Source organism: Stomoxys calcitrans, chromosome 2 (assembly GCF_963082655.1).
Source record: "Stomoxys calcitrans chromosome 2, idStoCalc2.1, whole genome shotgun sequence".
Classification (NCBI taxonomy): domain Eukaryota; kingdom Metazoa; phylum Arthropoda; class Insecta; order Diptera; family Muscidae; genus Stomoxys; species Stomoxys calcitrans.
Genome location: NC_081553.1, coordinates 194,110,909 through 194,127,326, shown reverse-complemented (window position 1 = coordinate 194,127,326; position 16,418 = coordinate 194,110,909). Strand labels below are relative to the sequence as shown.

The window sequence follows — 16,418 nt, the reverse complement described above, 5'->3', positions numbered from 1 at the left end:
TACTTCTTCAAAGATAATGCGAATCGTAAGGTAACTGTGAATGGTGAACGCTGCCGTGAAATGATATCCAACTTGTTTTTGCCCAAAATGCAAGAGCTTGACTTGCATAACATGTAGATCGTGCGATTTAACGCCTATAAATTATTTTTTGTGGGGCTATGTTAAAGCTCATGTCTATACAGACAAGCCTGCTGCAGTTGACACATTGGAAGACAACATTGAAGCATTTATTCATGAGTTACCGGCCGAAATGTTAGAAAGATTATGCCAAAGTTGGACTAAGCGGATGGACCATTTGAGGCGCAGTCACGGTCAACATTTGCATCAAATAATCCTCAAAGATTTCATGCTTTTTTTAACTTTATGTGTTTTTTTTAATTTCTTATAGCTCTTAAAAAATCATGCTTTATCTTTATTTGAATCGATAGTACGATCCATATAATGTAATATTTGAAGATTATTTCATGCAAATGTTGACCGTGACTGCGCTTCATATAATCTTACGATAGTGCTCACCATTCACTGTAACGTTACGATTCGGTCCAATGATGCCACCAGCCCATAAACCACACCAAACTGTAATTTTTTCTGGATGCATTGGTAGCTCTTGCAATCATTCTGGGAGATCTTCACTCCAAAATCGACAATTCTGCTTATTTACGTACCCATTGAACCAAAAATGAGCTTCATTGCTGAACATAATTTTTCTATCTTTGAACTTCCTTAACAGAGCACGCATTTGATAATGAAATTCAATAATTTGCAAGTGTTGTTCGTTTGTTAGACGATTCATGATTAAATTATAGACAAAATTGAAAATGCTTGACAGTGAAACAAAACACGAAATGTGCGTGAGCTGTTTAAAACAGTGTTGCCAAAAAGATAATAGCTTACCCTTTATATTGTCCTATGCAAAGTTTTTAAAATTTTTCCTCGTAGCATTTCTCAAAAGCACCCTACATGTCAAATTTCTTAAACATAAGTTGAAAAATAAAAATTTAACCTTATCAGTATTGCCTTACGGCACATATTCATAAAAAGCACGCCCCCTTTAAAAGTGACGGAAACACTTGCAGCACACCCTCTATTATAGATTGTTGTTATTTTTCTCTATGATTCCCCCCACCAATTGTTCATTTCTTTACCACTTGGCAGTGTAGGGTTAAATTTGCATTACACATCTATCTATTCCCACATCTTTTCAATTTCGATTTAACAGAGCGAAATAATGGCAGCTCTTAACACTCCCAGCACTAGCTAGATGAATGAAATATATTATGGTATGTATGGAATGGCAGATAAAGGGTTAGATGACTACCCCATTATATGCATCATTCCCATGACTGACATGAGAGCAAACTAAAACGTTTCAAATTTCATTTCATCAGTGGTAGAATGTGAACGGATGAAAACTGTTTTGACAGAAGCATTAACTCTTTTTTGTTCTTTTCAATGCACCCTGCAACAAATCATTACAATAGCAACAACCAAACCTAAAATAAACAATTGAAGAATACATTTAGAATGGAAATCAAACACTCATCAGCATCAGCAAAGACCATGAAAATGGACATGGAAACCATTTAAAAAACAATTCATGAAAATATGGAAAAAGAAAAATAAAGGCTATTGCCTGGAGCTTGCTTGTATGTATGGGGTTGAATAATAAGTAATGCAAGTTCAAAAGAAGCGATTATCTTGTCATTTAAAGGTTTTTTTTTCTTCTCTATAAACCGATCGCCCTCATTAGGCTCCATCTTTACAAATGATGGAAGAGGCCAGAGAAGTATCTACACCCAAATAAGACAATGATTCGCGTTTTTTCACCGCCAATTTCAGCCAAATCGGATGAAAATTGAGGCATTCAGGGGCTCAAGAAGTCAAATCGGAAGATCGGTTTAAATGGGAGTTATATTAGGATCTTGACCGATTTGGACCGTAGTGGGCACAGTTATTGGAAGGCATAACAGAACACTATGTGCAAAATTTCAGCCAAATCGGATGAAAATTGAGGCTTCCAGGGCCTCAAGAAGTCAAATCGGGAGATCGGTTTATATGGGAGCTATATCAGGATCTTGACCGATTTGAACCGTACTGGGCACAATTGTTGGGAGTCATAATAGAATACTATGTGCAAAATTTCAGCCAAATGGGGTGAATATTGATTCTTCCAGAGGATAAAGAAGTCAAATCGCGAGATCGGTCTATATGGGAGCTACATCAGGTTCTTGAGCGATTTGGACCGTACTTGGCCCCGTTGTTGGGAGTCATAACAGAATACTATGTTCAAAATTTCAGCCAAATGGGGTGAATATTGATTCTTCCAGGGGATAAAGAAGTCAAATCGGGAGATCGGTTTATATGGGAGCTACATCAGGTTCTGGAGCGATTTGGACCATACTTGACTCCGTTGTTGGGAGTCATAACAGAACACTATGTGCAAAATTTCATCGGACAAAAATTGCTGCTTCCAGGAGCTCAGGAAGTCAAATCAGAAGATTGGTTAATATGGGAGCTATATCCAAATCTGAACCGATAAGGCCCATTTGCAATCTCCAACAACCTACATCAATATAAGGTATCTGTACAAAAATTCAAGCGGTTAGCTCGACCGCTTTCGTGATTTCGACAGATGGCCGGACATGGCTAGTTCGAATCAGAAATTCGAGACTATCAAGAATATATATATATACTTTATGGGGTCCTAGATCAATATTTCGAGGTGTTACAAACGGATTGACTAGATTAGTATACCCCCATCCTATGGTGGTGGGTACTAGACTCAAAAACGGCTGAACCGATTATCTTGAAATTATCACAGATTGTGTAAATTGGTCTGGAAGGAAACATATATAAGGCTATATAATTTTTTGACATCGGAAGGGAGGCGAACCCTCCCCCTTACCACAAAAATACTAGCCAAAAATAAAAGTGTACTGATCTGGACAATATGGGACTCAAATGAAAGACATTCAAGAGTAGAGTACGAATTTCAAATTAAAAATTGGATCCATGTAACAGGGGGATCGCCCCAACCCCAAAACACCCTAAAATAGGTTTATTGAACGAGCATGACAATATGGGACTCAAGATAAATTGAACGTCAATATTAATTGTGGGGTGAAAGATATTCGGGACTAAATTACGAATTTGGCGTACAAAATAAGATCAAAGTGTAGGGGGTCACCCCACCCCCTAAAAACGCCCCAAATGGGCACATGACCCATGACTATGTGAAACTCGGTTTGTTTGTTTGTTCCGTAGAATCAAAAACGGCAGGACCGATTTTCTTAAAATTTTCGCAGATTTTGTAGGTTTTTGTGGAAGGAAACATGGGTCACATAATTTTTAGATATCGGATGGTGGCGGACCCTCCACCTTGCCCCAAAAAACCCCACCCAAAACCAAAACTGGACTGATAGGCACAATATGGGTATGAAATGAAAGGTATTGGAGACTAGAAAATGAATATGGTATTAAATTCTGGGTCCAAGTACCCAACGGGCCGCCCAAACCCCAAAACTCCTCTAAAAAGATATATTCGACATTCCTATCAATATGGGACTCAAATGAAAAGCATACGGCAGTAGTTTACAAATATGGCATTCAAAATTAGGTCCAAATTATGGGAGGTCGCTTTTCCTCCTAAAAATACATCAAATAGGTTAATTGACCCATTATGACAATATGGGACTCAAATGAAAGGTTTTTGAGAGTAAAAACGAATTTAATATCCAATTTTGGAGCCAAGTGTTTGGGAGTATGCCCTAAAGCACCCCCTTATTTGAAAATCATTTCCGACTATATGAAGTTTAAATCAACGCCGATAGCAGCCCCAACACCCTCCAAACTGTCCATACTTACCGATCATGGCATTATGGAGCTACATTAAAGAAATTTGGGGGTGGAGCACGAATTTGATATCCATATTTGAGTCGAAATGTCTCCCGCCTATACAACTGCTAGAGAGCCACTGGCAAAAGTTGGAGTTTAGACCGCGTGTCAAGCGTTGGATACATACTGCAGTTGTCAGACCTATAATGCTATATGGTGTTATGGCGTGGTGGACGGCGCTTCGAAAGTCCATCTACCGTTCAATACTCAACCGGATCCAAAGATGGCTTGTTTGTAGATCACAGCCACATTGAGGACGACACCTTCTGATGCACTGAATTTAATGCTACATCTTATGCCTCTGGACTCTGTGGCTACACAAACCACTGCCGTGAGGTTAAGGGAGCTTTCTCATTGGTCATGTGGCGGCTAAGGACACTGTGTTATACTTGATACAATATCCGATGTTCCAGGCAGTATGGATTACACCCTACCTGAGCCGCTTTTTGATAAAAAGTACTGTACCACTATTCCTGATTGAACCGATTGGAACTACGATATCTATGGTAACAGAAGTTATATAGACTTCTATGCGGATGGTTTCAAACTAAACGACCAGGCGGGCTTTGGGGTGTACTATAAAGATCTAGAACTGGTCATATCGAAAAGGTTACCAGACCACTGCAGTGTGTATCAAGCGGAGATCCTTGCAATTAAGGAAGTGGTGGAATGGCTAAGATAAAATGTCATTACGACGATTGGCAGCCATCAAATTACTGAAGAACGCATTTCTGAACACAAAAACCGCCCTCAACTGTCGCAGATCTCTCAACGAGATAGCTGAAAATTCAAAATTCACCTGTTCTGGTTGCCGGGCCACAGAGATATCCCAAGGAATTGTAAAGCGGACGAGCTTGCGAGACTAGAAACTACCCTACCCTACACCCAGGGATACCGGAATCCGTGGGTATGCCTCAAGCGACAAGTATGCTAAGTTTTCATGACCAGGCCCGAAGGACAACGAATAATAGATGGTCACAAAGAGGGGACTGTGAGCATATATGGCCTATTCCAGACTTGAAGAGATCTACTGGCATTTACTACAGGGATAACTTCCAAACCAATAATTGCCATCTAATCGTGTTTTTGGTTGCCATTTACCACAGAAATAACTACCAAACCAATGGTTGTTTATTAGTTGCCAACTAATAAATATTAGTTGCCAACTAATCAATAACTTAGTTGGCAACTTACAAATAAGTTGGGCAACCATTGGTTTGATAGTTATACCTGTGCTAAATGTCAACCAAAAACTCATGATCTTGAAAGCGCATAGGCAAAGTTATTACATTACTTAAAAGCAAAATAAACAAAACTAAACAAACATTTTATATTATTACCATTCAAGGAAAGCGACCACAACATTTTCATAACGTGACAACTGTCACGTCATTGTGGAAAATCCTATTTTAATGCCACCATTTGAATTACCCTACTTGATGACGATAATGGTGAAGGGCGATGGAATGGTGGTTGCAGTTAAAGACAGATAAGGCATTTTGCTAGTACTTGTATTTATAGCATCCGAACATCTCCCACTCATGCACAACCTTGGGGGGTTCCAGTTAGACGCAGAGGGGGGGTAAGTGGAATGAGAGAGCGGATGACGTCACAATTGGAGTTCCCTTGGGGGATGATGTGTGGACTGTAATGTAGGTGATGTTACTTATTATTCCTCATGCCAAGAGGAATGATAAGTGTATATTGAGGTAATGAGAAGAGGAAAAAATGAGAAGGCGTTAAGTTTCGGTATGTGGTGTATAAGGAGTACAGGATTTATTGGGGATAAGAGAGGGGGGAAATGTTGTGTGCTCACCTTGCTGCCGTTGGAAAAGAAGTGCCAGAATTAAGCAAGAGGAAATGCAAGGGAGCTATAGTACTAAAATACTTATTACTAGAAATTCACAATAGCTTAACTAATATATAACCTCTTACATGCTACAAATTCATTTTACAATTCACAATACAATTCAGAATGTCTAATACTTATTCTACGATAAATTGTAACTTAAATTAATTGGACAAATCCAAATTTGTCCATGGCGCCGGCCTTGCGGTTACGCAAAATTGGTTGATGAGGCGCAAAGCACGGTCGCCAGGGACTTGATGGCCTCTGAGAGGATCAAGTGATTGGGCTGATTGGTTGACGGTGTCGTGGTTGACTGGGGTTTGCGTTGAGGCTTGCGTTGAGGCTGTTGGTGGTGTCTTTGGCCCTTGGGCCTGTTGGTTTTTCTGGCTTTTTGTTGTTGCTGTTGCCCAGCTGACACTTGGTTACGCTGGCCTAGGCGTGATTTGACGCTTACGTTGGGCCTTGCTGGTTTTCGTTGGGACTGAGATGAGGTGGATTGGCCATTGTTGGGTCTTCTTGGCTCTTGGCGTTGATGTCTTGATGGGGTAGATTGGTTGGTAGCGCTGGAGTCTTTGGGTTTTAGGGCTACTTTCCGTGGGTGCAGCATTGTATGGTGCTGGAACCCACATTTCCTGCAAGTTTCCATCGACTGGCAATCGTCCACAATATGGCTTTTGGCCAGGCAGTTCCGGCAGTACTTGTGCCTTAGCACTGCCACCCTTCTGTCCTCCACGGTCATCTTGATGAATTTTGGGCAGTACCGGAGGCCATGGCGGTTTTGGCACAGAGTACATTTGTACACTTCCTGGGCACGCATTGTAAATCTGAAAATGAACCGAGAGGTGAGTGAGATGTCTATGAAGGGATGAAATGGAAAATGAAATGAGATGGGAGGGTTGAAAAGCAGAGATTGTCATGCATCGAGATAGCAATACACTGGGTCTATTATTGGGGTTGATCGAGCAAGGGCAAGTGGCACAATTTGACAATCGGTCGAGTAATGATGCCCGAGGCGATACGGACATCGGCTATTCTTACATTTTCATCGGGACCATTATGCGTCCTAGCCACTCTTCCGAGTCGCCAGTCGCTAGGCGGCAGTAGATCGTCCATTACGACTACGAGATCGCCGACCTTTATATTGGGAGAAGTGGTTTTCCACTTGTATCGCTTTTGAAGAGCTTTGAGGTACTCTTCTTTCCATCGAATAGCGAACTGGTGATGTATCGCCTTCAGTCTCTGCCACCTGTTTATAAGGGAGAGGTCTGGAGCAAGAGGCTCGGGAAAAGCCACAATTGGTGAGCCTTTCAAAAAGTGTCCGGGAGTCAAAGCTGTGAGGTCGTTCGGATCCTCAGAGACAGCAGAGATTGGACGGGAGTTTAGAACTCCTTCAATCCGAGCGAGAACGGTAGCGAATTGCTCGAAAGTGAAGAGATGAGCGCCTGCTACTCGTTTGAAATGGTGTTTGAATGACTTCACGGCCGATTCCCAAAGGCCACCCATATGTGGAGCATGGGGGGGTATAAACTGCCACTCAAAGCCTTGGGTAGCGTACTTTCCAGCAATGTCACTCGCTGCTACCTGAATGAAACTTCTGAATTCTTTCAGCATCTTTCGACTTGCACCTACGAAATTTCTGCCATTATCCGATACTACCTTTCTAGGTAGGCCTCGCCTCCCAAGAAAACGAGAAAAAGCGGCCTCAAATGCCGCCGTGGAAAGCTCGGAGCATGGCTCCAAGTGTACGGCCTTGGTGGCGAAGCACACGAAAATGCTCACATAGCCTTTCAAGAGAGGGGATCGGCGTAGAGATGAACTTTTAATCTCAAAGGGTCCTGCAAAATCTATACCAGTCACGTGAAATGCTGGTGTAATGGTGCATCTGTCAGGAGGGAGCGGAGCCATTATCTGGACGCAAGATCGTTTCCTGAATATGATGCAGGTTTTGCACTTATGAATAATGCCTTTCACCCTTGGTTTGAGACGTGAGATGTGAAACTCCGTTTGAATCATCCGGCACATGAGGATGCATTCACCGTGAGCGAGAAATTCGTGCAAATGGAGTAGATATAAATGGCAAAGCCGAGAGTTCCCAGGAAGTATGATGGGGTAACGTTCATTATAGGGTAAAGAACAGGCAGCGAGACGACCATTCACACGAAGGACTCTTTCCTGGTCTAAAAAGGGATTTAGACAGAGCAGTGAGCTTTTGTTGGACAATTCTTCAGATCTACTGATCTGCTTGTACTCCTCTGGGTACCATTTCATCTGTGCCAACATTATGAGGCGAAATTTTGTGCGTTTTACCTCCTCTTGGGTAAGAATCGAAGAGGAAATCCTCGTGGTACCCCTGCGTCCACTAAGACAGTTATGACAGAATCTAAGCATATAAGACACTACTCTCAATGCTCGGGGATATGACGAAAATCTAAGCAAGATGTCCGGATCTTCTACCGTTTCGTGCATAACCTGAATATTCAGGCGCTTTCTCATTTCGGGAGAGATCAAAGGGTTTCTGTCTGGCCATTCTGACGGTGGGTTTGTCAGCCAATTCGGGCCATGAAACCAAAATGAATTGCAAGCGAGGTCTTGCGGCCTACAGCCTCTCGTACCGAGGTCGGCTGGATTGTCGTGGGTGGGTACATGTCGCCATGTTCCCTCTGGTAGAAGATCATGAATTTTGGAAGTTCGATTTGCCACGTATGTTTCCCAGGTCCATGGTGGTTTTGTTAACCAACCAAGAACAATAGACGAATCTGTCCAAAGCGTGATGCCACTAATGTTCATGTCGAACGAGCACACCACATAGTTGACAAGTTTCGCTAGGAGGAAGGCACCATTGAGTTCCAAACGTGGAAGGCATACAGGCTTCAGAGGAGCCACTTTACTTTTCGCCACGAACAAATTCGAGAACACTACAGACTTGGAGGTCTGACACCGAATGTATACGCATGCACACATTGCCGCTTGAGATGCGTCAGAGAACCCATGAATCTCCACGGTATCAGAGGGATGGTACTGCAGCCATCTGGGAACGGAAATCGACCCAATGTGACCCAAGTCAGAGACCAGAGAATTCCATTTTCCCAGAGTTTCCGAGCTTAGTTCGTCATCCCAATCCAGCCCTTCAAGCCAAAGTTGCTGCATCAGAATTTTCGACTTGATCACTACAGGAGCAACCCATCCTGCAGGATCGAATAGTTGAGCGACGGCGGAGAGAACTTTGCGTTTGCTCATAGGCTGGTCGGTTGGAATAGCGCTGAGGGTGTAACTGAATGAATCAGTTAGGGCATTCCATTTGATACCCAGAGTCTTGGTAGTGCTAGAGTCATGGAAACGCAAGAAGTCTGAGTTATATAGACTTTCGGGTGGGAGGTTTGCCAGTAATTGTGGGTCGTTCGCGGTTAATTTGACAAGGGGAAACCCTGCCTGCGCAAGGACCGAGATTATGTCCCCTTGCGCTTGAATGGTGTCTTCAATAGAGAAGCCTCCGGACAAAATGTCGTCGACATATGTCTCTTTCCTCAATGTCTCTGCGACATTGGGAAATTTGTTCTCAGAGTCAGCGGCCAGTTTCAAAAGGGTGCGGATGGCTAAAAACGGGGCGCAGTTGAGGCCAAAGGTAACCGTTTTTAGTTCGAAATCTTTTACCGGTCCCGTAGGATCCGGCCTGAAAAGTATTCGCTGATAGGCTCTATCGATTGGATGCAACCATATCTGCCTATACATTTTTTGAATATCCCCGCAGAATACATATCTGTATCTGCGCCAGCCGAGGATAACAGATGTCAAATCGGTTTGTAGCGTAGGCCCAGTGTGCAGCACGTCATTCAGAGAGTATCCAGATTTGCTCTTACGAGACGCATTAAACACAACTCTCACCTTTGTGGATTTATGCTCTGGACGAATGACGGCGTGGTGAGGGAGATAAAAGGAATTGTATTTCCCATAACAGTTTATCTCCTGAGAAGAGGTTTCTTCAGCATGACCGAGAGAAAGGTACTCGCTTAACACTGAATTGTACTCTGTATTTAGCTCGGGGTCATCAGAGAGCTTTGTCTCCATACGATTGTATTGAGCTAGAGCGAGAAAGCGAGAAGAGCCGAGAGACAGGGAATCGGAGAACTCTGCCTTGAAAGGCAGTCTCACGATGTATCTACCATCCGGGGATCTGGTGGTAGTTTTAGAGTAGAACTCTTCGCAAAACTGATCTTCCTCACAAAGAGGGGGAGCCATGGGTACCTCTTCTTGCTCCCAGAATTTTCTCAGAAGTTCGCTTATTTTTATATCCTCGGATTCAACCACGTTAGTGGAAAATGAGAAAATTCTTTCAGTTTGCATTGGACCGCTCAATACCCAGCCAAATACTGTATTGTATGCTGAGGTATCGCCACATACGTTCTTTCTGATTCCTTCCATGCTGATGAAGCGTTCAGAATCATTGCCTAAAATTAGGTCAATTTGAGCGGATTTATTGAAGTTTGGATCGGCTAAATCAAGTTCCTCCAGATCTGAGGGATTTGAAACTTCAAATGAAACAGAGGGTAGCCATTTTGTCATTTTAGGCAGAACTATTGCCGAGACTGTGAAGCGAACATCGTATTTTTCAGCGACAATGACGAGTTGGCATTCCTTTTCCGAAGTTTGAGTCTGTTCTCCAATACCAAAAATTTCGAAGTGCGCTCTGGAAGTGGGAATTTGCAAGCGCTTCTGAATTCGTTGGGTTATAAAGGTTCGTTGAGAACCGGGATCAATCAGGGCTCTCAAAGTGAACAACTCCCCTTGATGTTCAACACGAACTAGAGCTGTTCGTAGTAAAATCGTCTCGTTGTTGGATGAGAAATTAGCCTGAACATGAGAGGAGCGATTGGCGCTTGAAGTGGAGGGAGCTTCATTAAGAGAGGTGTCTTTTGGGCTTACGCCCGAAGATTTCGCGTGACTCTTGTTGTCTTCGTGATTAGAATGATTTGGGCGATCATCAGTCTTCTCTTCTGGCTTACCCCTAAAGTGCAGCAGAGTATGGTGTGGCTTGTGACATATGATGCAAGTGTTTATACTCTTGCAATTTGTCTTGAGATGAGACGAGGAGAGGCAATTCATACACAACTTATGCCTGTGTGCAAATTCGTTGCGTTGTTGTGCGGAATATTTTCGAAATTGCCCACAGCTTCTTATAGTGTGGTCGGAATTGCACAGGGGGCAAGAAGAGCTTAGCTTTTCTTGCGAGTGGTAAGTTTGTATCTTACCACTGTTCTGAGACGGGAGCGAACCTCTGGTTTTCGTGGCCTTCATGCTCGAAAGGCGTTCCACGATTTCATAGCGGCTGATGAGAAATTCATCCAGCTGGTTCCAAGTGGGAAGCTCACGGTGAGATGTGAGAGACTGTTCCCAGAGAGCCAGTGTTTCATCTGGCAACTTGGTCGATACCAAGTACAACAAAATTGGATCCCAGCTTCCAACATTGACGTTAAGTGTCCTGAGGGTGCAGAGACAATCGTTAACTGTGGATTGAATCCTGTGAATTGCTTCACTGTTCTCCACAGTGGCAGTTGGGATACTGAAGAGAATCTTCAGTTGATTGTCTACTAAGACTCGCTTATTTTCATAGCGAGCCTTCAAGGCACTCCAAGCAAGATCAAAGTTCTCATCGCAGAGCGCATATCGCTTGACTATGGCACCGGCGTCACCTCTAGTCTTATTTCGCAGATGATATAACTTTTGAGCTCGGGTCAATTTTGGATGGTCCGCGTAGACCGCCGTGAACATGTCACGAAATGACGGCCATTCTTCATAACCTCCCTTGAATATCTCGGTATCACAGGGAGGGACTTTGATGTAACTGTCAGCAACATCATGAGACGAGTGATTAGCGGCTGGTTGGGGAATATAAGCCGGAATAAGGCTGTGCCTTGCATTCTGGCGAGTATTTCCACCAGATATTCTTAGCATATCGAGTATTTGGGATCTCGCCGTATAATAGGCCTCTGAGCTGGCATTAAAATTAACCAGTGCGTTGTCTCTAAAGTCCTTCGAATTGGTACCTCTCGGAGCTAGCATAAGACTCTCATATGTAGTCTGAAGTCGCTGCCACCTATGCTCCAAGTCCTCCAACCTTACTTCCAATACCGAATCCGTTTGATCTTGGATCTCACACTGCTCAAACTGAGTGCAGAAGTTGATCAAATGATCACAATCAAACAGGAACTTGTCATTACTTAACGAGGTCTGCGCTGGGGGAGCAGCACCGGTATTGGTATCAGATACCGAAGGTTGGGAAGTGAGATTCGCAGATGCCTTTTCCACGCTCATTTTGTACCGAGTTCGTACAACGCTGAGCAAGAGAACTAGTAAGAGAAGAGTACAGAGTTTTCAGCTCTGGTTTGAGATAGGGATGTAGATGAATTATTTGTGTGAAATGTGGTTAGAAATCTCTTGGCCTTTGAAAACACAAGGAGTGTAAACGATTTCGATTTGCGGTTGAAATTTATAGCGAGTGCAAAGCTTCGATGGGTAACCAAATCGTTTTAGATAGAAAGAGCGGTGATAAGATTCTGGACTAGTAAAGTAGCGGGTTCTGCATTAAATGCCAAAAATATAATTTAAAAGTCAGAATCTTCTTTGCGGTAGTCTAATGGGTAGTCTTAGACTTCAAATATGAGAACATTAAAGGCAAGATTTTAGCGTTATTTCAAATAATTCATAGCTCTACGAACGAGGGACTCAGATTCCTTCTATGAACATATCCAGAGAGATGAGCGGTTCTGAATAATCCAACTTTTCATTGAACTAGAAAGTTATGTACAACAGTGAATGAGAATTCACTCAAAATTGAATTTTACTGGGAGACGAATATATTGTTCTCGTAGATAGATTCACGAGTTTGCGAATGTTTCAACGGAGAAATTTCCGTTTTTTTTTTTTTTTTTTTTTTTTTTTTTTTTCGAGAAGCAAGCAAAAAAAATCTTAATTTCACAATATTGTTTAGACGATATTTGTTGAAAATTATCACGGATTGGTTTTTGATCGTATGTGTAAATGAACCTTTCAACGTTCAAAAACCCACATACGCCTTATAAATTTCTTCAAATATATCTGATTTTCTCATCAACTTGTTAAACAAGTGCACATAAGGCTGAAAATCAGGTAAAGGAAATGTATATGGTTCGTAAAAAAGGGGTTAGTTCATATATGTGTTGGGTTTGTTAGTACGTAAACAATTCCCTAACTATCAATCCAAATTACATATGAATTGAATGATTTGCACGAATGCAATGCCGCTGTATTATTTTTTCCGAGTGTACTTTTTCCTCAAGTGTAATTTTTCTTTGAGTGTATTCTCCCTGAGTGGAGTTTTTTTTTTTTTTTTTTTCCTTTGAGAATACTTTTTTTTTTTTTTTCAAGTGTAGTTTTCTTCGAGTGTAGTTTTTCTTTCAGTGTAGTTTTTCTTTGAGTGTAGTTTTTCTTTCAGTGTAGTTTTTCTTTGAGTGTAGCTTTTCTTTGAGACAATTCTTTAAGTGAATTTCTTCCTTGAGCGTGTTTTTCTTTTTTCCCTTCTCCCTTTTGATTGTATTTCTCTTTGAGTGTATTTTTTCTTTCAGTGTATGTTTTCTGACGGAAGAGAATGATTTCCCTGGACGGTTTACGGTTTTCCGTCAATTAACATAACCGAGGAAATTTTCCCAAGAAAAAAAATACAATCCCACAACCCGTTACAAAATCACCAGTCTGGCAACACCGCGTATTTGGTGGTTTGTTTTGATCTTCATATGACTACTTCCAATGAGAGTCAGAAGCGCAAAACAAACTTGCCGAGAATAAATAATGATGGTATGTGGGGGGGGGGTCTGTGTCTATCAGGTGGCTGACTACTGCGGGCTCTGCCTATCAATCAGCGGCAGAGTGAATGCGTATGAAGCAAGCAGCACAAACGAGACCCTAGAAAATGCATATACATACACTCATACGTATTAATAACAGCCTGAGGGGCAAATTGGCGCGTATGTTGTCTCCTTCTACTTCCAACCAACAAGACAGGCAATCGCCCTTCTGTTTTGTTTATGCTTTACGTTTTTCGGTCAGATCTTTTTTTTTTTTTTTTGTTCTTCTTCTTGTAATAACTCTGTTGCTTTGGTGGGTTAGTTTTTTTTTTTTTTCTTCTGTTTTCTTTGTTTACGTTTGTTTGCTTGATGGATAATTTCAATTTGCAAAAAAAAAGGAATAGAATCGTCCAATAATTATGAAAATATAACAAATATGTGAGGGAGCCGTGCAATAAAAACTACAGTGCTGTGATTTAGATGTAAGAGCCTTATTTAGTGCAATATATTACTTTTTAATCAACTCCAGTGCAATATAAAAACTGTGATGGTATCGGAATTGTGCAATATTTTAATATTTTTAAACAAGCTTCTCTGCAATAATATCACGCTGTGGTGATGTTCATAATTGTACAATATTTTGCCAAAATAAACCCCACATAAGTAGGTGATTAATAGGAAATTTGTTTTTATTTTTTCTTTTGGTATGATTTAGCATGCATGAAAGTGGGTCAGCATATGAGCTGTGATATGAAAATAGCGTTGTGATATGGCGAAATATTCTCAATTTAACTTGCAATATTTATATTTTCCTAAATAAGGTGTTCACAAGAGCGGGTCAGCAATTAGGAGTGTGCAATACTATTAAGGTTGTGATTTCGTAATTCTTCTGAATATGTGTATAAATTTTAACATAAATTGCCCACAAAAAAGGTTCAAATTTTTAGCTTTCTTTCCAACGAATTAAGCCTTTATGAGAGCGGGTTAACAACTGCGAAATGTGCAATAACATGGAAATGGCGTTGTGATTTTTCAATTGTTTAACACAACCCGTGAATAAAAAAAAGGGTTGACTTTTCAATTCCTGTGGAATAAATTGCGTATAAGAGAGTGGGTTGACGATTTTGGTTTGTGCAATATTTTGTGAAAACTGAAATATTTTATAGGGCTGTGCAATACTTTGTAACAACGTGCAATATTTCACAAAACCCGAGCGACATACAACAACAACGAGCAATATTTTGTAAAAACCGGTGCAATAGATTTAACAACGTGCAATATTTTATAACAATGGGCAATATTTTATAAAAACCGGTGCAATAGATTTAACCACGTGCAATATTTTATAACAATGGGCAATATTAGAACACAATGTGCAATATTTTATAACCACTGTGCAATATTTTATATTTTTGGCGGCCAGCTTTTACTATTGAACAATTTTAACACCTTTTCTTTATAAAATTTTATAATTTCTTTTAAAATTGTTATGTGTTGTCGGATTTTAACTATGTTTGTATGTGAGTGTGATAGGTTGCTTTTCTTCGTTTTCGTTTCTTTTAAATTCACTTGCCGCCTTTCCACAAATTATCTCTTTTTTTTTCCTTTATAACAAAATTTTCGAAATGTACAGCTTTTTGTTAGCTTTACAACATGTGAACAACAATAATGCACCTTTTCCTTTTGTTTTCTAGCACATTTGCCTCTTCACAACTTAAATTTGCCTTCTTTTAATTATTTATTGCCTGTTGCACTTTTTTGTTTAAATCTTGATTTTTTTTTTTTTTCCTTTTGCTTTTCACTTGCACATCTACTTTACTCCAAACATATTCAAAATGTGAACTAAGCTCTTCTTCTTAAAGTGCGTGTCTGTCTGTCTGAGTGCCTTTTTTTTTTTTGCTTTTCTTTTCTTTGCTTTTGGCGAGAGAGATATCGAGAGGAAGAGAGAGAGAGAAAGAGAGAGAATTTACATTAATCTCCGTTCCTTTATACACTGTACGAAACGATCGTTGAACTTTGCGTTGTATATAGAACGGACTATGTATTTCGATTTTTATGTTTCTGCTTTGAATATATATTTGTTTTTTTTTTTTTTTTTTTTTGTGATTTTTATCCGTTATGAAAACTTTAAACGACTTTCATTTGACTTTAACGGGATTTTTGCCAGCAAATAAAAAAAAAAAAAAAAAAAAACACGAAATGACATCAAGTTTTAATGCAATTTTCCAGCGACGTGTACAACAAAAAATAACACTTTTTCTCCGTGTCCAACCCACGCGGACAGACAGAAATCACACTTTTTCTTTGCACTTTTAGCACTTTCCTCTCACAATAGACGATTCTACCTTTAAAAAAAAACGTAAAGCAATTACATACACACTTTTTAAGTGAGAATGAGACGAGCTGACAAATTCTAATAAATAACAAATTTTTATTTATCTCTTTTAAGGGATTCTACACAGATTTTCCCATATCACATCGCATTAAAAAATGCGTTTTTTTTGCAATTTTCCACATGCAATTTGCCTTCACAGTGCGTTTTGGTGTAATTTTTATCTCCTTTTTTTGGGGTTTTTGTCACTCGAACGTTTTTAAGTGTGTATGTAATGTATGTTGCTTTTTTGTTTTTTTTACTTCTTTTACGAACACAACAGGTTTCACTTACCGAAATGATGACAAACAACTATGTATGTTTGATGCTGATGGGATTTACCTCAATTTATGGTTTCTCAGTGGACGGTTTCGGAGGACCATGCACAACCTTGGGGGGTTCCAGTTAGACGCAGAGGGGGGGTAAGTGGAATGAGAGAGCGGATGACGTCACAATTGGAGTTCCCTTGGGGGATGATGTGTGGACT

At 40.7% G+C, this 16,418-nt stretch overlaps 2 protein-coding genes across 9 annotated transcripts in view; both read right to left on the bottom strand.

Moving 5' to 3' along the window:
- Window positions 1-16,418, bottom strand: part of LOC106088659 (transmembrane protein 47) — a 50,041-nt gene that overhangs the window by 10,142 nt on the left and 23,481 nt on the right. The gene's annotated exons all lie outside the window — the stretch shown is intronic.
- On the bottom strand, window positions 5,849-15,417 carry LOC131994964 (uncharacterized). Of its 2 annotated transcripts, none has more exons than XM_059362250.1 (2): window positions 15,010-15,417; window positions 5,849-6,567 (listed from the first exon to the last, which is right to left on the bottom strand). In XM_059362250.1, the coding sequence occupies exon 2, from the start codon at window positions 6,558-6,560 to the stop codon at window positions 5,952-5,954; it is 609 nt and encodes a 202-aa protein (XP_059218233.1). In that variant the 5' UTR covers window positions 6,561-6,567; window positions 15,010-15,417; the 3' UTR covers window positions 5,849-5,951. The 2 variants fall into 2 exon arrangements, with proteins under 2 accessions (XP_059218233.1, XP_059218234.1); XM_059362251.1 differs by having other exon boundaries at window positions 15,235-15,417.

Excerpts from the sequence above, each read along its gene's own strand:
- LOC131994964 (XM_059362250.1), bottom strand. The coding sequence starts at position 6,560 with ATGCGTGCCCAGGAAGTGTACAAATGTACTCTGTGCCAAAACCGCCAT.